The 26,359-nt window shown below is 42.5% G+C and overlaps 1 protein-coding gene across 8 annotated transcripts in view; it reads left to right on the top strand.

Moving 5' to 3' along the window:
* The window catches only part of PIGG (phosphatidylinositol glycan anchor biosynthesis class G (EMM blood group)), a 103,625-nt gene extending 91,394 nt beyond the window's left edge, over positions 1-12,231 (top strand). For 3 of the 8 annotated variants that reach the window (XM_074931485.1, XM_074931484.1, XM_074931490.1), the window contains 2 exons: positions 5,080-5,084; positions 10,121-12,231. In XM_074931485.1, the coding sequence (XP_074787586.1) occupies positions 5,080-5,084; positions 10,121-10,344 (229 nt within the window). In that variant the 3' untranslated portion in view covers positions 10,345-12,231. Of the gene's footprint in view, positions 1-4,854; positions 4,991-5,079; positions 5,085-10,112 lie in introns of all 8 variants that reach the window. The other 5 variants (XR_012635493.1, XR_012635492.1, XM_074931486.1 and 2 more) reach the window with 3 other exon arrangements.
* The last annotated feature ends 14,128 nt before the right edge of the window (positions 12,232-26,359 follow it).

The raw sequence follows: 26,359 nt of genomic DNA, 5'->3' as shown, positions 1-26,359 counted from the left end.
GAACAGTCTTACTAGCAAAGACTGGGGTGAAGAAGGTATTCAGTACCTCAGCATTTTCCATGTTTTGTATCACCAGGTCCCCTGCTGCCTTTAGCAGCAGGAACATATTTTCCCTGGTATTCTTTTCCCATTCCTGTACTTGTATAGATGCCCTTCTTGTTGCATTTATCAACCCTTGCCAGATTCAATACCAGGTGGGTTTTGTCTTTTCTAACTACATCTCTATATGCTTGGACAGTGTCTCTGTGTTACTTGCAAGTTATCTGTCCCTGCTTCCACCTTATGTATGGTTCCTTTTCATGTTTGACTTTTGGCAGGTGCTCCTTGTTCATCCATGCAGGCCTCCTGGCATTTGTGCCTGAATTCTTGCTCACTGAGATGGACTGCTCTTGAGCTTGGAGGAGATGATCCTCAAATATCAGCCAGTTTTCTTGGACCCCTCTTCCATCCAGGGTCTTTCCTGTAGAATTTTCAAGCAGATCTCTGGAGAGGCCTAAATGTATTTTCCTGAAGTCAAGGGTTGTGATTTTGCTTTTTACTCTCTTCTCTTCTCTTCTCTTCTCTTCTCTTCTCTTCTCTTCTCTTCTCTTCTCTTCTCTTCTCTTCTCTTCTCTTCTCTTCTCTTCTCTTCTCTTCTCTTCTCTTCTCTTCTCTTCTCTTCTCTCTTCTCTTCTCTTCTCTTCTCTTCTCTTCTCTTCTCTTCTCTTCTCTTCTCTTCTCTTCTCTTCTCTTCTCTTCTCTTCTCTTCTCTTCTCTTCTCTTCTCTTCTCTTCTCCCTCTCCCTCTCCCTCTCCCTCTCCCTCTCCCTCTCCCTCTCCCTCTCCCTCTCCCTCTCCCTCTCCCTCTCCCTCTCCCTCTCCCTCTCCCTCTCCCTCTCCCTCTCCCTCTCCCTCTCCCTCTCCCTCTCCCTCTCCCTCTCCCTCTCCCTCTCCTCTCCTTCTCCCCATCTCATGGTCACTGAAGCCAGGGCTGCCTTTGAATTTCAGCAGGTTTTTCCCTGTTTATGAATATGAGATCCAGCAGAGCACATCTTCTCATAGGCTTCTTTATCAGTTGGGTCAGGAAGTTGTCACTGATACTCTCCAGGAACCTTCTGGATTCTTATGACTTTCTGTGTTATCCCTCCAGCAGATGGTGTGGTTGAAGTACGTCATGAGGACCACAGCCTGCAAACATAAGGCCACTCATACCTAGTTGTCTGTAAAAGGTCTCATCTACTTTTTTTTCTGGTCAGACAGCCTAGAGCAGACACCCATTACAATGTGACCTGTACTGGTCTGCTCTTCAATCCTTACCTATAAGCGCTCTCAAAGGCACCACCAGATAATCCTCAGCCTTGAAGACAGTGAACCTGCCTCTAGTTTCTGTAGTTGAAAGCCTTCAGGTGGAGCAGGAGCCTTCCTCTTGATGCAAGAAGTCACCATCTTCCAGCCTTGGCCTTCCACAGAACTTTCACTTACCATTCTGCTAGGGACAGGCTTTTCCTGTGTCTGCACGCAGTTGGCATCCAAGGCCCTTTAAGCTATAGGGTCTCTGAGAAGACCATGGCTCTCTTTCATCCTCTCCAATGCTGCAAAGCCTGCTCACTTCCTCCCATAACTCTCCACTTGATGACACAGCTTTTCAACAACAGTGTATGTGCTACAGGAAAGAAGACCCTCTCTGCAAGCTTTAGGGAGAGGCCCTGTGCAGTCACTGCAGCTGGGGACTTGCAGGCCTGCATCTGCTATCCAAAACTCAATCTGGCACAGCTGTTCCAAGAGCTGCTGGAGAATGTGCTCTGGTGCATCACTGCCATGCATGAGAATGTTTAGGCTAGTCTGAATTGAGATGAGGATTCAGAGGGGGACTTCTGGAAAGAGAGGACTGTATTTGTAGACTTGCTTACATCCTTCTTTGTTGTAGAAATGTTTCTGGATGTAGCCTGTACTTTTTGCTGTCAATAGTCTCACCTTACTATTCTTGCAGGTTTTTTTCTTTGTCACCATTTGTTTTCTGTCCTTCTCTGTTCTGTGACCAACATAACTGACTGCTTCGTTCTGCTTGCAGTAGATAGAATACTGTCCTTGTGCATTTATCCAGGATTTTTCTGTCTTTTTTTCTCACACCTTTTCTTGAAGCATGTAAGTTCTTCTCAAATGTGTGTTATTGGGGTGGCAGGAGTAATTTGAGGAGAGAGCTCTTATTTTAGTTAAGTCACAAGTTTAAAAATAGTTACTGTAATGGAAAAATACAAGAAAGAAGTGACTCTGCCCTCAGTGGAGCAGAGCAAGCATTGCTTCACAGAACCCATAGTGGTTTGACCTTGGCTAAATGCCAGGTAGCCACCAAGTCACTCCATCACTTCCCCCCTTTCCCCCTTTTTTCTCAACAGGGCAAAGAGGGGAAAGAAAATAAGACAGGAGAAAAACAACCCTTGTGGGTAAAACAAAAGCAGATTTAATATTAGCAAAGCAAAGCAAAGGTCTGTGTGCAGAAGCAAAAAAGAAAACAGATTTATTCTCTACTTCCCATGAAGAGGCGATGTCGGGCCTTCTCAGGAAGCAGGGCTCCAATACGCGTAGTGGTTGCCTCGGAGGACCAAGGGTGACCCCACCCCCTTCCTCCTTTCTCCCAGCTTTATACTGAGCAGACGTCATATGGTATGGAATATCCCTTTGGTCGGTTTGGGTCAGCTGTCCTGGCTGTGTCCCCTCCCAAGATCTTGCCCACCCTGTCCATTGCAGGGGGGAAAATGTCAGAAAGAGCCTTGGTGCTGTGTAAGCACTGCTCAGCAGTAGCCAGAACACCAGGGTGCTACCAACACCCTGCCAGCTCCCAACATAAACCACAGCACCATGGGGGCTGGTGTAGGGGAAAACCGATTCTGGCTCAACCAGACCCAGTACAGAACCATAGAACAGTCCAGGTTGGAAGGGACCTCAAAAGATCATCTGGTCCAACCTTTCATGGGAAAGGGAGCCTACATGAGATTATGTAGCATCCTGTCCAATCACATCTTGAAAACTTCCAGTGATGGGGACTCTACCACATTCCTGGGGAGATTGTTTCAGTGATTGATTGTTCTCACTGTAAAAAAGGTATGTCTTATACTGAGTTGAAACCTATCCTGGTGCAGCTTGTACCCATTGCCTCTTGTCTTCTTCATGATGATGAGAGTATCTCCATCCTCTTTGTAACCACCCTTTAAGTACTGGAATACTGTGATGAGGTCTCCCTGAGCCTTCTCCAGGGAGAACAGACCTAACTCCTACAGCTTTACCTTGTATTGCAGGCTCTCCAGCCCTTGGATCATCTCTGGCCCTCCTTTGGACCCTCTCCAGTCTGTCCATGTCTTTTTTGAATTGTGGGGATCAGAACTGAACACAGTACTCCAGGTGTGGCCTAACAAGCACTGAGTAGAGCGGGATGTTCACATCTCTATCTCTGCTAGTAATGTCACTGTGGATGCAGCCCAGGACCTGATTTACCTTTGTTGCTGCAGTGGTGCTCTACTGACTCATGTTCAGTTTGTTGTCCACCAGCACCCCCAGGTCCCTTTCAGCAAGGCTGTTTGCGAGCCACACAGATCCTGGCCTGTACTGGGCCCTTTGGTTATTCTGTTCCAGGCGCGGGAATTTGCACTTGTCTCCATTAAACATCAGACAGTTCTTGGTAGCCCACTCTTCCAGCCTGTCCAGGTCTCTCTATAAGATGGCATTCCCTTTGATGTGTCCACCTTACAACCCAGTTTAGTGTCATCAGCAAACTTGGTGAAGGTGCTTTCAATCCTACCATCCAGATCATCTATGAAGATGTTGAACAGCCTGGGGCTCAGTATCAATCCCTAGGAGACCCTACTTGTGACAGGCTGCCAGCCTGAGTAAAAAACGTTGATCACCACCCCGAGTATGGCCTTGCTGGCCAGTTTCCTGCCCATACTTAAATAATTTCCTACATATTACTTAAGTAATTTGTGCTTTGTCTCTAGAAGTGCCTTGTGACACTGTTCGTGTCCTGTTAGACTAGTATATTCTAAACTGGTTAAGTTTGAATTTCATTAAATAACATGGTAACAGTCTGTAAAGTCTCTTCATGGCCTGCCTGTCCAGAACAACTGTTGAATGCAATTTTCCCTTACACCTTAAGCTAAGATGATGAAAAAGAGATGTTTGTTTACAAAGGTGGGTGGGAAAGCCAGTAGATGCACCTTAACAGGAAATCAAACTATAAGTTTCCTTGTTATTACCTGCATGTATGTTGCTGTTGTAAAATGCTTCAGGCTTTTTTCTACTGTAAGTCTTCAGAAATGCTAAGTGGATTTTGGAAGAATACTTGTAGAATACTGACTAATGCTGGGCTTTGAAATAACTATAATTTTTGTTTTGCTGGTTAGGAATTTTAATGATTTAGTTATATCTTCTTGCCTTAAAGTCTGGGCCAGTGTCAACAGGAATAGACTTGGTTTTCTTGGAGCTGAACAGAGTAACACATGCTGAGGATTAACCTGAACAAAGCCTTGTGGGAAAGCTTGAGGCAGTGATAACAGGCAGGAACAGTCACTGCATATATACCAATATGGCCCACCACAGAAGTAGTGAGGAAAAACATATCGAGCAGAGCACTCAGGATTTCATGTAAATCGTGTCTTGGAAGAATGGCTTGAGCTCATCAATATCAATCGTAGCTTGCATGGAGAAAGCAGGTTTCCTGAGCCAGAGGTACCTACTGAAAAGGAGTAGCTTCTTTGTGGTGAAGAAATCGAGAGATTACATGGCCATATTGCCTACAGTGCAATTTAGCTATCTTTTTGCATGCAATCCTGAAATAGTCACGGATGTTTGAGCTTGTGAAGTGTTTTCTCTTTTCTATAAGGGAATGTGAGGACTGATCAGGTGAAGCTGAAAAGCAGAGAGTTTCCAGTCTTTTGTAAGTTGATTGCCACAGGATTAGTATTTGGGGAAATGAGCACATGCAGAGGACAAATTGGATCTAGCGGACATCTTTCCAGGTAGGTTGCCAAGATTTGTAAAAGCCTTTATTAAAGGTACAGCTGATTTCTTGCCCTAGCAGTTACATGATGGTAGTAGCCATTCAAAGTGGCTGTTGAGACCTTCTGGCCTACTGCCACCATAACTGGATTCCTACTTGCAATCCAATATAAATCTTATTTAGATTTCCAGTTTAAGGAGTTCCTCTGGAACTATTTTCAGAGCCCAAGCCTGACTGAAGAAGAGAAGAAGGAATCTGAAACTTAATATAGTATGCCCTGTGTTTTATATAAAGCTCTGTTCTAAGCAGGTTAGCCAGCAGTGGATGCCAGTGAGAAGAGTTACCTCTGCTAGATGACTGAGACTACTTCTCTTTCTGACAGGAAGCTCCCAGCACAACTGATTATACTAACAGGCAAAACCATTGATATGATCCTGTTTTTCCTGCTCTTGATGCTGAAATGCAGAGAATTGAAGTTTCAGTTCAGATCTTAATAGCTTTTTACAGCTAAGTCTGCATGAGAACCTGCTGAACCCTATACTACAGTCCACACATACTACAGTCCACTGTAACTTAACTACCACAGACACTTGCCTTGCTCAGGTAGTTGGGCTTCTCTGCCTTTGTTACTGGGAAGGAGAATGCACAGGAATATCAATGGTTATCTCCCTTTTAGCTTGCTGGCAACTGCCCTTTTTGCCATCTGTCCATTTGATAGCATCTGGTGTAAAAACCCATGACTCTATAGAATTAATGTTGTTCTGATTGATAGGCTATACCAGAGCTGATCATATAAATTTCCGAAGAACTCTTGGTTCCCTTGGATCTGCTAAAAATATAAAGTGTTCTTCCATGACAATGCAGATGCTATGTAAGAGTATGACATGTGAAAGAGACATAAGACATTCGTTCTTGCTGCTAAACTAATTGATATTTACTTAGGTCAGAGGAATTTCTTATAGATTGCAGATACTCTATCGCAGGTTTGTTTCTGACTTCAACCCTTTATTAATATATACAGGGCAGATTAACAAAGTGCCAATTATTTTCAGAGAGCAATAAACAGGGAGATCTTGCAAACTTGAAACTGCAGAAAGCCTGGAAAGAAAAGTGCCACTAATACAGTAAAAAATACTAATACAGTAAAAAATGTTAATACCATAAAAATTGCCATTGGATATGCAAATTTAGTATCCCAAATAAGAGGTAATCTAGGCAGTGATATTCAGCTGGAAAAGAGGAGCTGGAAGGGCAGAAATGCTTGAGAATAACTTTCATTGAAAGGATTCAGCACATTTCATACTGAAACCCTCAGACATGACTCCCCCCAATCCCAGAAAAATGACAATACTGGGGTATTCCTCACTCATATGCTTGCATATTTCTAAACTGTTCATTTAGTTTGGTGGCTTAGAACAAAGGTTGAAACAATGTAAGACGGTATTTTAAAATTCCTTGTGGAGGCATTTGTAGGGCTGTCTGTGGAGGGGTTTTTTTGCTTGATTTTTAAACTACAAAATTTGTGCCACCATCTGCCAGATATTCTATATAAATGGGAGACATGCTGTCACAAGAAAAGAGTTATTTTTCTTTCATGTTTTTGGCATCATAATTTTTTTCATTTTATAAACCTTGTATTATGCATTTTAATAGCACCTTAGTGACAGATTGAAAGGTAAAAGATTTGTTGACAAAACATTGGCAGTAAGGATTTAGGAGAGCCAAAGAAGCAGAAAGTCTATCAATAGCACAATTTCTTGGCCATATTTTTCTGCATATTAAATATTCAATTAAAAGGGATTATTTTTGTTGAAAGCCAGTATGTGCTCTAGACTATACTTAAGGTTTTCAGTCTAAATATGGTGTGTTCAGTGCTGGGAATCTTTAATGTTCTTTGCTTCAGAAGTGGCCGAAGGCATTGTTTCTTCTGGATCTAGCAATCTTCAGCACCAATCTTGCATGAAGTTTGGATATGCTTTGTCTCTTTAACACATTTGGATTTCTCATTCACATTTGGATTTCTTCTCCCCAGAAGCTAACTTGCTAAATGACCTCAGTGTTAGAGGCTGGCTACTAATTTTTTTACTCCTGCATTATGCAGAGGCCTTAATATTGTGCTGATTCTGTTAGAACATGGAGGTAATGTGTACAGTTTACATCCCTCTATGCTGTTCTCCTTTAAATAAGAAAAAGCATTAACTGCTGCAGAGACAGTTCAGCGTGGAGTAGTTAGAGGTTGATGCTTTAGACGTGTCCTGTAATCTTCTGTTGTTTCCACTGAAACAGCACTGAGAGGTTGCAAGGTTATTCATTACTGACTCATCCAGCTCATAAACGCTAGAATACATGAGTGGCATGCCACAGCCAGCTTTCTGTGCTCTCATTGTGACTTCTTTTGGAGTAACTCAAGCACTAGCTCAACTACCTGGACTGTGTTGGTCATGTTATCAGCAGCAGCCTGATCCCTGGCCACTGTGTTCCTTGTGGCCTGGCAAAGTCCTGTACCCTGAGGTCACTCTGTGTGTGTAAAATGAGCAGAAGGATCACACAAAGTCATTATTCTTAGCTATTCAGCAAATTAGTTGCCTGACAGAGGCAAGAAGAAAGAATGGTGCTGTGCTCAAGGAACTAAGCTGCTGCCTTAGTGTCAGAATAACTGACTAGGTCTAACTGCTCGTGCTCAGTCATTCCAGTACTGTTTTCTGCAACAACAGAGATGTGAACTCTGATATCAGCTCCAAAATAAACTGTATTATCCTGTTATTGAACCCCACCAACAGTTTAACTTTGAAGATACAGGGTGCTTCTGTTGCCTTATGTAAATTGTGCCACTGCGTTATACTGTGAAACTGTCCAAGATTTCCCTCTGCAGGTAGGTGTCTATGTTTTGTTGAGAGATGAAGCGAGTGCTGAGACCTTTAGAAGTAAAGGTATTATGTAAGCAGAAAACAGTTCATTATTTTTACTATATCAGAATCCAGAAAGAATTGTACCATTTAATTGTTGACTTGGCGATTCTTTGCTAGTAATCATAATGTGAAACTGCAGAATTTGAATGTTACTAGTAAAGATGACTGTGTGCTCTCATTCCAGTATAAAATGTATCTAAAATACTACGTCTACCTATTTTTGAACGAAGAAGTGAACACACAGAGATTCAAAATAATCTTCCAGCCAGTTTCTTCATAATTAAAATGTAGACATTTTTAAAAAAATTAACACCATTGATTTACAGTTAGAAGTTTTTTCACAAGAGGGTACTAAATGTGTTGTTAGGTGAGCACAAACTAGGGAAAAAGATATGGACTGAAATTTAAATTTAAAATGTGGGGCTCTTGAAAGACCTGGATGTGCTCGTTTGTGGACAATTTCAGGATTTCCTTGAAAATCCCATCACTGAGCTTAATAAATGTGATAGCCACAACCACTGATAGCCTTCATCTAGCTAGTCTATCAAGTGCATTTTTTTACTCTAGAAAATGGTTTAAAAATTGCCTGTTTGCCTATCTGACTCAAAACCCCATATCCTCTGTTTATTCAGTTTTATCATCTACTACAAATACTGGTTTTAGTCATATCAGCATGAAAATAGCCAAGACTGAGTGAACTGCAATTTGTTTAATCCTTGTCAACAATATCAGTTATTAAACATAAAGCTGGTTATTTACACAAGCTCACTGAAGACGAAGATAGTTATGCAGAAGCAGGGAGCCGCCTATTTCACTCCCAGGTCACAGTTTCCTTGGCTAAGCAGCAAGGGAAATAGTTTCCTGTGAACTGAATGTGTATCTTGCAATCATTCACACCTGCTGTTCTTAGCTGATTTTTCAATGCTGTTTTCATGCCTATTCTTCCTTCCACTGAAAGCCTTGGGAATTTTGCTTTCGACTTTGCTGGAAAACAGGACTGTATCTTAATTATTTTTATTTAAGGAATAATAGTGGTTTAAGGAATAAAAGTTTAGTGCTTTATGTAAAATACTGCATTCTGCAGCTTATTTAGTCAGAAGTGAGTAATTTACATCTCACAGAAGCACTAGTCATCTTAAATTTTTATTAGTTGGAACAAGATCAGAATTAAAAACTGGAGGAGCAGAACAGATTCTCAGATCAGGATTTCAGTGTAAATCATTTCCACTTTTTGCCTATGTGTTCTTTTGGGAACTGATGATGTAAAATATTTTGATGGGGAGAGCAAAATGTTCTGCTTATTATTCCAGTGAAATAGGTTTATTCCTTCCTTTTGTCTGAACAGGTAAGCATCTGAATTTGGTGTGAATTAGTCTCTGCACATGAGGTTTGGGGATAATGGACACGTGTCAACCCAGCATCACTGCTGCAAGTTGGCACCTCAGAGGAGGGAGAACAATCGAACTGCAGAAAACCCTTTCACTTCCATTTTCATCTGACTCCTGTCACCTACCAGAATACATCAGGGTGGCAGATTTGGACCACGTAGGGACCACATGGAGCAGACATTTATTGCAATGCAGTGGGCCAAGCTGAGCTAAGCTGCTGTGACAGGAATGCAATGTATTGCTCCTGTAAGCCTGAGAACATGTTATTCTCTGGAGAATGTTACATTAGCTAGCTTTGCAAAGTTTTTTTAATAGCACAATTTTCATTTTGCTTTGCACAGTGTTACTGGCTATGGGCAGCAGTATACCCTGACAAGTTTTATGCAATTCACAAGGGGAGCAGACTCCACCTGATTATCTGTTGTACAGGTTAGGCAGCTTTGTGAAGCGTACTGAAGTCATTCTTACCATCCAGATTCTGTGGAAAGGCACTGGAAGGCCAACAAGAGATGAAGTTATCTTGAAACTGCTTAGTGGAGAATTTAACAATTAGCACAAAGTACATTAAAGCATAGAACCTTCTAAGGATGAGGTGAACCACTGGTTGCCGTTATTGCAGTGACAGTTGCTATGCTTACATTTAACATGCTTACACGTTACAGGATATATAGTGGTGATAAGGACAAGCTTTATTAGCTACATTGTTGTAGCAATAGTCAATTTTCTAATACAAACTGGAGATCTGTGAGTATTCTTTGTGTTGTGAAATAATGCTAAAATGGAGGAACTTGGATGTATTTACTAAGTTTGCCTGAGAATGAACTCCTCTTGTTTTTGTCACCAGGAATTCAGCGGCAGTGGGCCATGGCTGTTTCTGCTACGTTCTAATGCGTTCAATTCCAGTTGCCATCTACATTGTTTTGATAACAGGTCTGCGTTACCACCTGTTCATATGGAGTGTCTTCTCTCCAAAACTGCTTTATGAGGGTGTTCATGTGTTCATCACAGCTGCTATCTGCCTCTTCTTCACAGCCATGGATCAGAACCACTCTCATAAAGTGAAAAATAGAAAATAAGTGTGTGGTGGGTAGTTCTGCATTGCTGTGGCCACTGTGTCACTAGAATGGAAGAAGGAAAAAAGTAGCTTTAAACTGTTGTGCAGTATTTGAAGAGTAACCTCTTTTATTTTAGTCAACATCAGGATTTGAAGGGCCTGTCGTGTTTTAAAAACTGAGTTTGCTTTAAAAATGTTAAATTGAAATAAACTGGTTTTTTAATGGATAACTTTGTTCTATAGTTGTCATTATAGCACTCTCCAAATAACAGAATGGCAATGTTAGGTGATTTGAATTTAAAAATTTACATGTTATTATAAACAAAGACCAGTGCCTCATGGGCACTGAAAAGATATTTTGCACAATTTTTTTGACCTTCTTAGAAAGAATCCTAAAAATATGCATGATTTCTTGGTGCTGTTCACAAGATCTTAAATTCATTAGCCTTGGGTTTGGTTTTTTTTTTTTTGTTTGATTCTAGTGTGTGCACTGAAATTATTAAATTACCGAATTATTGTACAAATATCCCAGGTAAGAGATTTTTAAAAATTTCTTTTGCATAGGCAGCATTTCTATTTAGAGGCAGTATTTTCTTTGTAAAATGAACGCAATCATTATCTGTAATGGATTTTGATCTGCACTTCGGGTACTGAATAAGAAACGCTAATGGGCTAACAAAGTAGTGAATCTTCTATGGAGTCTGTTCACTGCAGAAATAATGTTGTTTCTTTTTATTAATGTATAAATGTTAAATAAAGTTGATGGCCACTGCGCTGAACATTTGATCATGTTTTCCACACTAGGGTAAAGAGTTATGAACCATGAGCAGGAAAATAGTTTAATGGGCTAAGTTATCCACAGAATAAAAGTTGTGCTTGCATCACCTTTCCCCTAGTGACCTGTCTAGCCACTTCACTTGAATGTGCTATAATTAGTTTCTAACAATGTTGTTTTCCTTGCTTCTGTCAAGAAGTTACATGTTGATGGGTATCCAGAGTATCAGTATTCTTTATGTGGGATTTTTTGCCTCATATTTTTGTTGATGTTAGCAGCCAACAGAATTTAATCTAAATGTATTAGAGATGTAGCAGAAGAGAAGCATACAGGGAACTTTAACTTTTGTTATAAATCTGAAAATAAAAAGCTTTTAAGTGCTATGTAGCTGACAGCACATTTGTTAGGATACACTTTTCATCTCATGTTTCAGATAGAGCAAATCTCAAAAAGTAGGCCTTTAGTTTTTATACTTTAATAGTAGGCCATCTTGATCACTAATAATGAAATTTTTTTCAGCTGTAAAAACAACTAAATTTTCAGTACCCTGGCTACATATTGTTCATCTGGAGAAGAGTACTGGATCTTAATGTCATTCACTGTGACCTGTTGGAAGTTTGCAAATTAAATACTTCTAATAAATTTTCTTTCACTGCAAATTATGTAATATTAAAAATAGTTTGTATTTGTGAATGTTGCACACATTTCCCATTTTCATCATTCTTGGTATTTTTCTGGTTACCTGTTACCTAGCAACCATATGGAGATTATCGACATCTTCTCCATTTGCTTACTTGGTTAATTCTTAAGCAATCCTCCCTAACATTCATACAGAATATAAGAGATTTGACTCAGAGAGAAAGGGTGTTAATAAAGAGATAGAAGGGGTGGAGGGGAAGTTGCTTCTGGGGCACAGAATCCTAAAGAAGTGTGGGGTGACATTGACAAGGTATTTTATTCCTTCCTTCTGATATTTTTCTGCTTCTGGTTCTCTCTTGGACATTTTGTCAAATAGTAGATACTAAACTACTGTGTGTCTATTAAAGTTGCATTTCTTCAGATTACTTAGTTAAATAATCATATTGTCCCCTTTCTCCTTTGAATTTGAAAGATGTCCAGATTGAATCCAGGAGAAAATAAATGGTTTGGACAAACTCTGTTATTATGTCTTCAGGACCAGGAAATAAAGGAAGAAGGAACACTGCATCTCTGTCACAGGTTAAACACATGAGTTTGAGTGATACCTCAAGTAAACATGGTGCTTTCAACTTCAGAATTGCCATTTTTATTCTTTTTCATCCTTTCTCTTTGGGTATAGATAAATGAAATTCTATTTTAACTTTATCAGCTTTTGGGCTATGGAAATGCAAAGCTGAAGCAGTGAAGAAATGAGTTGGTTCTTGCTGTAGGCAAACAAACTTGAACTAGGGAATTATGTAAAAATAATTTTATTTTAAATCAACACAAAGTTTTGGCAATTCATCTGAATGTACAGAGAAAGCAAATGCCTGAACTCACATTCCCATCTCACTAGTTAGCTGCTTCCCTTTCTTCCTCATCCCAACTCCCCTTGTCATGTTCAGCATGTCCTAAACCCTCAGACAAGGAGATAAGCAATGTGGGAAGCAGGAATGGCACATGGGATGGTTTCTGATGGTCTGAGCATGCCAGTTTCTTCTGTCCAAGTCCTGTGTCATCACTACCGTGACACGGTAACAGCCTGGGCTGCAGCTTTCTCAGGAGTACCCTGTGCACAGGCACAAACTCCTTAAATATGTTCTGAGCAGGAATGTTTTGTACTTCTCTGTTTGGATAAAATTTTGACACATGGTACATTCTTCCACGCAACATCTTTGCTGCTGGTCAGAGCCAGGTTCAGCCAGTTACAGTGGTCTATAGCTTTCTCTACCAGATTTCACTAGATCATCATTGGTCATTGTGGCTCACTGCCACTCAAAGGGTGTAATACAGGGCCAGTATGGTCCTAAAGATCCAGAGTGTGATGAATCTTGAGCTAAGAGACTCTTGTAAATAAATTCAGGTTGAAGAAGAAAATTACAAACCTATTCATATTTAAGAAACTATATGCCTGTGTTTCTGCTCCGTAGGAAAAAACAAAACAAAACACAACAAAAAAAAAAAACCAAACAACAGTGTTTTCCTTGGCTTTATGTAAGCCAGCAGAGCATCCACACCATGCACCACAGACTTTGCAGCAGGTGTGGAATGTGTGCTAAGCCACTGCTCCTGTGGTGCTGTCTGTAAAGGTCAGGGCAACTTCTGGAATTCCTCATGTAAAGCATTTGCAAATTAAACAGGATTTATCTCCACAACTGCACAGTTACAGGACAAGGGGCCAAAGATACAGGTTGCCATGGAGGGCTTCCTCTGAAAAACCAAGGCTTCCCTGTGTGCTTCAGCAGCACAGGGAGGGGAAGGAATCTATGGTCCCACTGATGAGTGGGGCAGGAAAGGGAGCTGGCTGATCTTACATACTGTGAAAGGCTGTGATTGGCTGATGTTCATGAGGCTAGCATTGCACCATCTTTCAGAAGTGTAAGGAGAGTCTGGGGAATGACTCGCCATCAGCCTCTCCTCAGTCCCCAGGCAAATGATGGAGAGGGAGACTATTTCCCAAGAACTGGAGGGGAAATGACCAAGAGGGATTTACCAGAACAACTTGTGCTTGGCCCATTGGTGCCTGATTGCCTTTTCTGAAGAGATGACAGACTCTGGTAAAGGGAAGAGCACTGGATGTTGGACAACTTGACTTTAGCAAGGGCTTTAGCATGGTGTACTTGGTGTACAAGGAATGAGATCAGTGGGCTTGAAAGTGAACTGGATCACTGGGCTCTGAGGGTTAACCTCAGTGGTGTGAGGTCTCATGGTTGGTGAGCAGTGGTGTCCCTGTGGGCAATGCTAAGGCAAGGCAATTTAAGATCTTTCTTAAGCTGAATGAAGGGATACCAAGACCAGGACATGTCTGGAGATGGTACCAAACTTGGGGGAGCGGTGAGTATGCTGAAGGAGAGGATCACCCTTTGGAGGAACCTTTGTAGGCTGGAGAAGTGAGCTACATGGAGTACAGCTTGAGCAAAGGCCAAGTTCTACTCCTGTCTGGGAGGACTCTGATTGTGGTGCAGGATGGGGTCCATGGGCTGGGGAACAGCTCTGGAGCCCCAGTGCACAGCAAGGGGGACTGTGAGCAGAACTGACAGCCTGATACTGTTTCCCAGATGATAAGTAATCAATGAAAAAAACCACACACACACACGTTTGCATAGGTAGTTTATCCATCCCAGTGGCCTACTGTGCTGCTGGCACCCAGACAGGGAAACACCAGAGGTTTGCAGCCATGCTCCTGTTGCTGGTATCTAGATCTTTTCTTGGTGAGCCCAGCTTGAAGTTTGCTGGTGTTCACCCATATGTACTAGGAATAGAGACTGCACTCACAATGAAGAAGTAGGATTTAACGAGAGGATGGGGCACACAGTGGTGATGAAGTGAAGCGCTCCATCAGAGGAGTACACTAACTAGCAACCTGTTTATACTCAATCAACCCTTTTAAGACACGTTTTCCTCTGCTTTCCCATGTATGTTCTTTCCTAATCCATCTTGATCCTTCTTTTTTCCCTCCATTGGTCCTTTTCCTAAGCATTACATAATGTCTTACATGTTCCATCAATTGCCTTGAAAACGTCCCGTGTTTTACAGAATACCCAAGTGCTTTTCCCTGTGCATCCCATAATGAGTCATGTGCTCCTTCAGACAGTAAGCTCCTTCAGTCTGCAAGGTCTTTGAGGAGGGGAGTTTCTTTGGTTGACTAATCCTGGTGGGCTTCACACCAAGGATAATTGGTTTTTGTAATTGCTTAGTAAGTGATTAGATTATCATCTAAATAAATTACTATAAATCACTGATTTAGCATTTAGGTTAGTAGAGATCCTCAGCATGTCCTTGTTCATCTGACCCTCTCCAGACCTTTTGTGTTAACCACAAATAATCTTTTAATCACTTAAATTCACAGAGATTAGTGCCTTGTTTCAGCCTGGGGGTGTGAAAGCATAGGGGAGCCCTTTTGGCTGCAGTCAGCTCCCGGGAGGGAAGGCATGGGGATGATGGAGGTGACTCTTCTCAGGAGGGCACAGGGACAGACCCAGAGTCAACAGGCACAAATTGCAGTACAGGACATTGCCAGGTCAGAAGAGTCTTTTCTGTTCTGGGTGTTGACTGTCTGGGATGGGTCCCAGGCCTCCACCCTTGAAGATCTTCCCACCTTGGAGCAACCTCATTTAGCTGGCCCTGCTGTGGGCTGGAGGTTTTATTGGGCTAGCTCCACAGGTCACTTTCAGCCAACATTTTTAAAGGATTCTGTGGTTTTGTTATGTTTAAAGTTGGCTCAGCATTTTTTACTGGCCATTCCACAGGCTATTTCCTGAAGTCAAAGAGCTTTTGTCATTGATTTCATAACAAAAATTTAAAAATTTAACTGAAAGGAAATAAAACATCCATGTCACTGTTATTTTTAAAAGATAAATATTGTAGCTGAAAACAGTTGATAATTTTGGTTTTATTTTAAATAGCATTTATTTATATGTTTGATACAAGAAGGAAGAATCACTGGAAGTAAAGTTTTAATGCCATCTGCCCTTAGCCATGCCAGCTTCAGTGCCTCCATAGCTTGAGGACTCCCAGAGTTGATGATGAAGGGTCATATTATGCCATTGCTTCTGTTACGATTAGAAGATTCCCCAAAATGTTCAGCTTGCCTATCAGGCCTGAAGTGAATGTTGTGGCCTTGCTGTGATCTCTGTGGGCCTATGTCAGGTATATTTAGTAGGGGACACACACACACACAGAGGTGACTTAGCTTTTGAAGCTGTTTTTCTGGCTTCACACTGAGAACTAGGCCTGTGAACATTAATTCCTGCATTTTGCCTGATGTGGGATATATAGATATATATATATATATATATATATTTGATAAAAAGCTTGGGGTACTTTGTTGAGTAGCCCTGTTCCTTCCACAACTGTCTCATCCACTTCTCATCCACTTAGTGTAACCTTCCCACTGGTAGGGTGTTGAGGACACATTTTCAGCATGATAATAACTTAACGTGTAGCTCAAGTTCAATCAATAGCTCAAAGCACATCCTTTATGGCTGATGTTATCCTTATGAGCATGCAAGCCACTAGAGATGGGCTTCAGTGTAACTCTTAGTTTCAAGATAGACTATACATGGTAAAACTTTCATCATCTATGCCTTTTTTATGTCTCTGATTTTACCATTGCAGAGTGTTATATTTGGTGATGTCTACTGCAAAGACCAGTGGTGATGCAGAACATGACACAGCACAGCTCACACAGTAAATGCGCACCCAATACTGCATGGTTGGTGTGTTGGTCACCAACAGGAAGACATGAGGTCCAAAACAAAAGCCCCTGCAGTTGTTTATATCTGGTGAGATAGGAAGATTTGAGATTAACTTTTCCTCATACAAAAAATGAAAGCTGCTTAAACAGCATTGCTGTTGGAGGCTCTAGGACTTCCTAGTGGGTCAAAAAGGCCCTTACCTGCTCCTAGGCTTTTGTCAAGCTGCAAAAGCTCTTTTTATGGGGTGGTCCCCTGACAAAGCTGTGTCTGTGGTCCCAGAGATGGCACTGGAGAGCAGCATAGTATCTGCAGTTTAGGCTTCCTTGTTTGGCACAAGTTAGTGTGTCACCGTTTGTGTGCAGCAGTTACTGAGCAGATTTAGTCTGTGGATCCTTTGGGTGGCTGGGCACAAGATGAAATTAAAGAAAATGTGCCACTGAATCATACCTAGAGCCACGTAAATCAACATCTTATTCTCTAAAAGTGGAGTTTAAATGGGAAAGTGACAGATCTACTGGCCCCAATTCTGCCTTGGTCCCTTCGTGTAGTACTTCACACAGTTGGCTGTAGACTCCTTGAGGTACTTGACTGATGAGAAATGCAAGGCATGGGAACAGAAGGGAGGTTCTGGGGCAACATTTGCATGTATTGTGGGTGGCTTTTTGTTTTGAAGAAAAGCTTAAAAAGAGACTAACATGACTGGTGCAGCTCTTTTGGCTGGACTCAACAGCCCAGAGCAGAAGTTCAGGAGTGGGTGAGCAGCCTCTTGCATTTTGGCTGCACATGAATTTACCCTGCATGTCACTGCTCATGACTTTTGGCAGTGGCACGAAAAGCCTAGTTCCTTCAGAAAAGCTATGGTGGAGGTGCCTTGTCAATGGAGGAAGTTTCCCTTTCACAAGTGGAACACAGAAGACAGCTGCTGAGAAAAGACAGAACTGCCACATCTGGAGATGCAGTTATGATTGGTTTTTTGTTGTGACTGTTTTTTTTTGTTGTCTGCAGCTTTGCCTGTGACCTGTTTGTGGGGATGTGAACACCTCCTTTCTGCTGTGGATGTGGCTAGAAAGCGTTGCCTGTTTAATCTCACTAGGCAGTATGCTGTAGCCCTGAAATCCTAGGCTTCCCTCCTGCTTTCCCATAAACTGACTGGGTTAGCCTGTGGAGGTACACCACAAGAGGTGTGTACCACCAAGGAGACTACAGCACAGCACTAGGTGTAGGCACTTGCACTGAGGTGCCTGCATGTGATAAATTCTTCGGTGAACAGAAGCCTGGGACACAGCTTTGGTTTACAAAGCATAGCCTGATGTGTGAAGCATGTAAAGATTAATATGAGGAGAACCACTCTTCTCTCACTTGCGTATTTGGCCTCCTAGAAGCAGGTCCCTGTGGGGTGGTTAGGAGCTCCACACTTTTCAGGTCTGGGTGCATGGGGAGGGGAGTCTGGGAAAGTCCTGTGAGGGCACTGGGGCTCATTCCCAAGGCTTTCAGTAGAGGACTGCAATGATCCCCAGATGGGATGGGAAGAGCACTTCAGGGAAGGTAGGGCTGTGGTGTGGGAGGTGCAGAGCCAAAACAAAATAGGAATTACTGGAGGCAGCTGGGAGGAATTTTCCTGTTGTGGGGTAGTTTCTGCAGGGCCAGGGGAGAGTAAACCCCTTCTGCCCTTTTAACACATGCAACTTCTCTGAGTGAGCCAAAATAAGACCAATTTATGAAAACCCCAGGGGGAAAAAAAAAAAAAAAACAAGCCCCAAACAAACAACAAAACACCACAAAATCAAAGCAGTTGCCTGACCAGGAGCGATTGTTCACCTACACGTAAGCTCATGACAGCTGACTTTCAGTATGCTTTCATCTCAGCATCCCACTCAGAGAAACAATTTTACTGCTGAGGAAGAAATGGGACATAAGGAATCAAAATGTGTGTGACCTTATTCATACTGCTGACCTGTAACAATCAAACCTAGAGCAAAGCAGGGGTCTTAGGATATCCTGAGTTCCTGTATTTCTCTGCTAAGCATCAGCAATGTGTCATGGACAAAGAGCTCAAGGCATGCCCCTGCTAAAGACTGGGCAGTCAAGACTTTGCTAGTGTCCAGTCCACATAGTCTGACTAGTCTGTGCAGGTATGCTTTAGGCAAAGGATGGATGTTGAAAACAGGCTTTGCTAGTTCCCCTGGTCCTGGAACTGCTTTCTTTAAATATATACTGAAGAAGCTCCTACAGGTTCCTTCTTACTCACTTCAGAGTAGTGGTTGCAGTCACCAAGCAAATTTGCCTTGCTAGCAGAATTTTACATGGCCTTTGGATGTAGGCTTCTTAGTTCAGACCATGGTCAACACCTACAGCTCAGCCTTAACATCCTTTTGTTGAAGTCCAGACAGCTGTTTCCTGTTTTGGCTACTGAGTACAAGGGCAGAGTAAAAATGAGACACCCTTTCCATCCTTCCCCACACTGCTACATCTGTCAGTGTATGGCACTATCTGCACTGGACTCCCACATCAATGGAAACGGAGCCACAAGTGCCACGCAGCCTGACGGGGACTTAGACTGTAAGTTGAAGATGAAAGCCTTCTTCCCTTCACAAGGTGTTGTGGGGACATGCCTGGGGGCTATATGCTGCCAGAAGAGACACACAGTACTCTCCTAGCTTGCAGATCAGCAGAGACACACAGTTAAAGAAAGGGCAGTCTTTCCTTCTGCCTTCCCTGGAAAACTCTTGTTTAGATCCAGCTCACTTGCCCTAGGGTGAATTTTGCAGAGCCAACGTGATGATACCAAAAGTATACCATGTGCTATACCATGGCTAGCAGTCAGGTATAGCACAAAAAATGCTATTTAAAGCCTGAAATTCTGACGATAAAATACTAGATGATTAGCAAAGTAATTTTACTCCATTTGCAACAAATGTGCTCATTTGCATGAAGAGTGCTGTGAACGTAGATTAGCTGAAACAAAAGCACAGAGATTGAGCAGTTTTTCTCTTTGATGCAAAGATTATAATTAGTTAGTATTTTTGTATGTGATGGTTTGAAAATGTCTTAGCTGAATACAGAACAAGTGTTAACTTCTCCAGAAGTGTTTCACCTGCTGCTGGATGCTTAAATTGCTGGATTATTTTCATCAGATCAATTAGGTTTTCTTACATTCTTACATGTGAGATGCCCCTCCCCCCCTCCCCGCCCGAAACCTCTAAAGGTACTGTTATTGTTTAATGGCCTTGTTCCATTTCTGCTGATATTGGTGGAGTTTTGCTCATACTGCCATGAAAGCCCTAAATTGCAAATCATTTCCAGTTCCCATTATTGAAATCTTTTGCTTGCCTGATGCTATATTGTTTAAAATGTCTTAAGTACTCTTATAAAATAAAGGCCAAATCAGTTTAATTCTGCATTTGAAATGTCAGTGTCATGCTGCTTTTATGTAGGCATATGCATATTGAGTATTATTTTCTGAGTGTAATTGCCGTAAGTGCTCTTGATCATGCAAAGAGAATGATGCATTCTCTGACTCAAGGGTCTGAGAATCAAAGATCCAAATCCTGCAAATACTTAAGCATGTGGAGAAAGCCCTCTCAAGGGATGACACAGACATCCAGCTACTCTTGTGTTCAAGGCTGAGGTCCTCATTTAGCAGACTGAAAACAGCAGAAACACACAGCATCTCATCCCTGAGCAGTACTAGCCATTGGAGGGGTAGGCTTGGCAGGAAAGAAGGACTGGTGAGGACAGGTGCAAGTAGGAGAAAAGCGGTGCAGACGGAGTGTTTGGAATCAGATGGAATTAGCCAGATGGGGTATAGAAAACCCCAGGAAGACAAATGCACAGAGGAAAAAGAAATGAAGACTGGGAAATGTGTGGATCCAGGTAGTGATCCTTCAGCTTACTGGTTGTAACATGGAAAAGTTAGGTCAAAATCTCTCTTCAAGATGTTTGTAGAGGGTTTGTTGTGACTAGCTTTACTCTATTCCTGAATTGAAATGCAAAGAACATCAAGGGGGTGTTGGAAAGATAGTCTGGACAAAATGAGCAGTGCTGGAAAATTAGACCAGTTTGAAGACCAGTATCATTTATGAGAGTTGCCATCTCAAACTGCCTGCTTTTACTGAGCACCTTTCCTCTCGATTTTGAGGAATATTGATTCTGTTCTACATTCTATGATTTCTCATGAGCAGCATCCCACATTACAAACTTAGGGTGGTGAGATCTCATAATCTATAGCATTCTGTGTTGGCTATTAATCTTTCACCTAGTTTGCTGACTAGCCAGCACTTCATGGAATCCTGTCGTGGTCACTCTCCCAGCTACAGGTGTGTTCAGAGCACAGTGTCTTGCCTATATTGACGCACTTGTGGAGGTAGGAAAACAGTACAAGAAAGACATGGACCTGTTGGATGGTGTCCAGATGAGGGCCACAAAGATGATCGGGGGGCTGGAGCATCTCCCTTATGAGGACAGGCTGAAAGATTTGGAATTGTTCAGCCTGGAGAAGAGAAAGCTACAGGGAGAGCTTATTGCAGTCTTTCAATATTTAAAGGGAGCTTATAAGAAAGATGTGGACAAGCTTTTTAGTAGAGCCTGAAGCAATAGGACAAGGGGAAGTGATTTTGAACTAAAGGAGGGTAGATTCAGACTAGATATAAGGAAGAAATATTTTATGTTGAGGGTGGTGAAACACTGGAGCAGGTTGCCCACAGAGGTTGTAGGTGCCCCATCCCTGGAAACATTCAAGGTCAGGTTGGACAGGACTCTGAGCAACCTGATCTAGTTGAAGATGTCTCTGCTCATTGCAGGGGGGTTGAACTAGATGATTTTTAAAGGTTTTATGGTTCAGTGAAAAACAGGAAGGGGTTGGGAAATCTTTAAATGTACAATATTCATAGATATCACACCCTGAGCAATGCTAGAGTTTATAGTACAGAATAATTTCCTTTTTCGGGCATAAATGTTTTACTTATTGATGGCGCTTACCTCACTGAGTTGCTTCCTCCCCGAAGGCAACATCTGAGGAAAGGCCTCCTACAGCTTGTGAATGAAGGAGGGAAGATTGTTTAAAGAAGGACCAAGCCAAAAATCTTGAAAGTGGCTGGGAATTTCTTTGCTTTAAAGAGAGACGGTTTTGCTGGTGAAGGAAAAACCACAGCAATCTGTGAAGAGCTATTATATCTGGGAAATCTTTTCTGGACATGCCCTCTTACAGGAACATGCAAGATCACTGCAAGTGGAAGACAGTATGTGTATTTGCTTGTTTTGCCTATTTCTTTGACATCCCTTTTACTTCTCAGGCAACTTCTACTCTCTCTTGCTATATCTACTGCAGCTGCTGAGTTCTTGCACTATTCAGCTAGACACAAGCCAGCTATGATGAATCTCTTTCAGGGTGCATCTCACTACTTTATCCTATCATGTACCTCCTTCAGAACTCAGATGAGTTGTGAGCTCATCTCACAAATTTGTCCATACCTTCCTGTGGATGTGTTTGTCCATCTGCACTTCACATAACTATGTTGAAAGAAACCTAGCTATGTTTGAAGTGGGAAAAAACTCTTTTAGATAGTAGTCTTGTGCCTCTACATCCACAGGGCAATTACTGCCTTGTTGGTATGTACACACATGGGGTGTGGGGGCAGTGTTCTGAGCAGAGTAACTGTTCTCTGTTGTTGTGTGAGACAACACTTAGGAAAACCTGAGTATTTGAGTCTGGTAACTGATGAGGCTGGTGGCATGCTACTGCCTGGCAACTGTAGCTGGTCCAGGTTATGTTCTTGAAGGAGGAGGCATGAGAAGGCCAGATAGGGAAGAGTTAGCCTATCCTTTCTTCTACTGTGTCTAAGTAATGTATCTGCAGGAAAACGAGCTTCTAGCTATGCTCGGCTTCCCCAGTTCAGGCTAAATTCACCACATTTTACGGGGGGGGGGGGGGGGGGGGGAGGGGGGAAGTAGAGAACTTGGAGATCAGTCACAAAAAGGGCTGAAAAGTGGCAGCGGCAGCTCTTTCTCCAGAGCCCTCTGATTAGAACACTCAACAAAGGGAAGAGGAGGGGAGAGTTGTCTGAATCCCTCCAGCTCCCAGGCAGTCTCAGGTGCACTTCCCTCTGTATCACTGGTATGTATTTTTACTCTCTTCTCTTGAATCTGTTTTCCTTTGTATGAAGTAGTTGAGTGGACCATTGGAGCTCAGATCCCTCCCCACCAGTTAGTGACTGGTCTTCTGAATGTTGTGAATATGTACATGTCTTAATCAAGCTGAAGAGCTTCATGGGAAATCAAGGGGAGCTGTCCACAGCATAGTTCACAGTGTGACCTGCCGGGATCCAAGTGTGCACAAGGACAGTCTTTGCAGGTTAGATCTGGAAAAGGGATGGCTTGTAATGTGGCTGAGAGAAATAAGTCAAGGCTTGCAGGGGAAGAAAACAAATTTTACTAGCTATGGTAAAATCAGTTAAGTTTTTCCTGTATGCATGTATACACAAAAGACATGCATATGAGGGAAATACCAGTGGTGAAAGGCAAGGGGAAAAGCCAAAGGAAAACATGTGCAACCTTCCAAAAAACTCTCCTGATTTATTCTGATGTGTGACCTTCTGCAAAGGCTTGTAGTAGAAGTCAGCTTGCTTTACTGCAGATGGGCTGGACAAAGCCCTGGAAACATCTCCCTCCCATTTGATGTGCATGTCTGTGGGGAGCTTCTGATTGGTGTCCTTTGAGATAGGCCTCCACTGTTCCCTCCAGACTTGTGAATGTCCATGTTCATGTAAGTGTCTAGGCAGAAGTGATTTCTCTGGTGTGCCTGCTCCTCTGGTGTGTGAGAGGTGACATTTCAATGGTTCCTTCCACCTGCTGAAGACTTCTGACCTCAAGACCAAGTGTTTTTATAACCTCAAACAGAATTTGTGAAGAAAAGACAGAAATTTTTCTCTGTGTGGAGTGAGCAGGGTTATGTCTGGTCCAGAGGGAAAGTCTGAAGGAAAAGCAACACAGAGTTACAACAGGCTTGTGGCATGTTAAGAACAGAGTTATCTGAAGGTATGCACAGATCTCTGGTGTCTAATCTAGCAGGGAGGGTGCTGCTGGGCATGCTGCTCTCTGGAGTGCAGTCAATGAGAGTAAAGTCAGTTGGTGAAGTACTTTCAGGCAAGCATACAACTCCCTGGGGACATTGTCTGGAGGACCCCAGGAGTGCCAGAAGATAACACTTCCCAACTGAAATGGCACATGGGGAGCTCTTAATTTCTGCAGCTGGCTTCTGCTGTACAGAAAGCCACTACTGCTGTCCCAGCTGTGTAAGTGCTGCTTTGGGAGATTTTATTTTTCAGAGTGTGTTTTGACACAGGTGGGTTGTGAGGGAAGACAGAAACTTCATATCTGTGACTCTGGGCACTAGCACTATCTGTAGGTCACTGTTGCTTCTGTCTCACAACGATCTATACTGGGGGCCTCACATAGTGCTGTGCAATTCTGCTTGAACATGGCAGGCAAGTCATGGGAACTTCTGAGATCTTGGTGAGAAGGCCAGCCTCTACAGACGTGGATGGCTGAGGTCAGGTTTCAGTGCTTATGCCAAGGCAGCTGCACTGCAACCATGTGAGGGTGAGCAGCTGCAGTGTCTGCTGGAGCAGAGTGTAAAATTCAGCTCTGGGTCAGTGAGGTCTCTCCCTAGGCTGATTTCAGAGGGTTTTCATCATGTTCTTGAAAGCAGGTGCTGGATCAAGGTCCCAGCCCCTGGCCTCTTGTCTTACAAAGGCTGCTTCAGGATCTGAACAGCTGGAGCTCCCTGCATGGAGCCTGTGCTGAGGTGTCTTCTGGTGAACTGAACAACAAATCAAAAATCAGCCTTTCTGTTTGGTTGTCTGCTGCTCTTATTCCACTTGAGATAATTTGACAGCAGCAATCAGAATGAATGAATTTGGGATTTATAGGCTGTTGAATGTTTTTTCCTTGAGCAGTTTTTTGCTGAGTTTGTGGACTTTGGGGATTAGCTACTATTTAAGGCAGCAGTGTATGAACTTCCATGATGGCTTGTGCTTTGTTCAGCTGAGCTAGAGGAAGAAGTGATGCATGAGTGTAAGCCTGCAGTTTGGTGCTCTGCTTCTCTGTCTTGGTTCCTCCATAGAAAGAATGAGCTATGAAAAAGGGGCAGAGGAGTTTGGGGAATAGTGAAGGGACATGGCGTGCTGCTGTGTCAGGGGAGCTATTCCCCAAGCTGTTCAGAGCAGAAGCAAATGCCTGTGACCAGGGACCTGGACACGCTGTGCTGGGGCTGCTGTGTCCCTGGCCCAGCCCAGCAGCAGCATGGGTAGGAGAGCCCATGGCAGCAGCACATCTGAAGAGGATGTGCCACATTTCCCTGCTTGCCTGAGCATTTAAGCATGATTCATACTTTTCATACCTGGTTCATACTTTTCATACCTGGATGTCCATAGCTTTTTTTAACAGACTCTTGACTTGGGTGGACACAGTGAGGGCAACTGGAGTCACAGAAGGCTGTGGCAAGAGTCTGCTGTCTGAAAACCATTTGCTGAAATGCATGTGCTTAAAAACTCATGTAGAGCCTGAGATCTGCAGCACGACTTTCAAATGGGCAGAGAATACGGCATTTCCCACAGGTTTTAGTAGGAACCATTTGGAAACAAAGCAACACAACAGATTTGTCATCTGTGTGCCTGTCGTCAAGTTTTCACCTTCTTTTTATGTCCAGGTTCACATTTTCCTCTTTTTTAACTATGAAGAATCTGTTGTGTGCTTTGCAGTGGTAATTTAAAGGGGGATCCAGGATGAAAAAGAGAGTAAATTCCTTGGGTCTTCCGATCTTGATCTTGCAAATGCACTTGTCTGGGATGCTGCAACCTGATACAAGGTCTGAGATCCATGGAGAAGGCTGTATTTGACTGCAAGAGGTCAGAACTTCCCTTAGCAGGAGCCTGAACAGCAATCCTGTGTTTAGAAGCTATAGCTCCATTTCCCCTGGCAGCTGCTGGAGCAAGCCTTGTACTAACTCTTGGATTGACCAATCCTTTGACCTTATTTGTAAGCTGTGGTTTAAAAACATGAATATGGTTTTTAAATGTTTGGATAAAAATCAGCACTCAGCCCACACCTTCCTATTTTTAACTGGACGGAAGTATAGGTCTGTGACAAGAGGAGATGGCAGCTAGAACTGTCATGGTGACTGCTTTTGCATTTGCAAGTTACTATAGAAAACTTTTCAACCCAGAAATATTTTAGCTGGCACTTGTTTAAACTGGATCCTCTTAAAATAGCATGAGTTATTTTAGAAGCCTTTTCTGCCTTGAGTTTCCTAGTACCTATTAGGAAATATTAAGAGTGCATTCACTATGCTAAAAAGAATAATGGAGATCTCAGAGCAATCAGTTCTATGTGGGATGCTTAAAGTGTGAACATATGAAGTGATTATTTCCAAATTAAGATACCTAGAGTTGGAAGTGATCATAATGTGACTTCTGCATTTGAAAGACATAGAGTAGGAAATATAGAGAGCTGGCAGCATGTATGTGTTCTGAGTCAGTGTTCATGTGTGCACTCGCTCAGCCCATTGCTACAGCATTATTAATATCCTTCCATACCTAACTGATTTAAAAGCTATTCACTCTAAGAGTCAGTTTCTGTGATCTGAGAACTTCACATGTAGCTACTAATCTCAGCCAATTTAAAGCAAATAATGTTGTTATTTGTTATTGTACAGCTGGTTTTATTGTTTCCCTTTTTGTACATAGGAAGAAATTTTATTTTCAGTGGGAAAATAACCACTGCTGTCACAGCAGAGAGAACACCCTTTTGCTCACATCTTAATTTTGGATGAACAGGCATATGTCAGAGAAGGCCATGTGGCACCAGACTGGCATGCGCAGGGGTGAGTTTCT

Source organism: Athene noctua, chromosome Z (assembly GCF_965140245.1).
Source record: "Athene noctua chromosome Z, bAthNoc1.hap1.1, whole genome shotgun sequence".
NCBI classification, from domain to species: domain Eukaryota; kingdom Metazoa; phylum Chordata; class Aves; order Strigiformes; family Strigidae; genus Athene; species Athene noctua.
The sequence above is the reverse complement of the archived record's forward strand: the minus strand, read 5'-3'. Positions and strand labels throughout refer to the sequence as shown.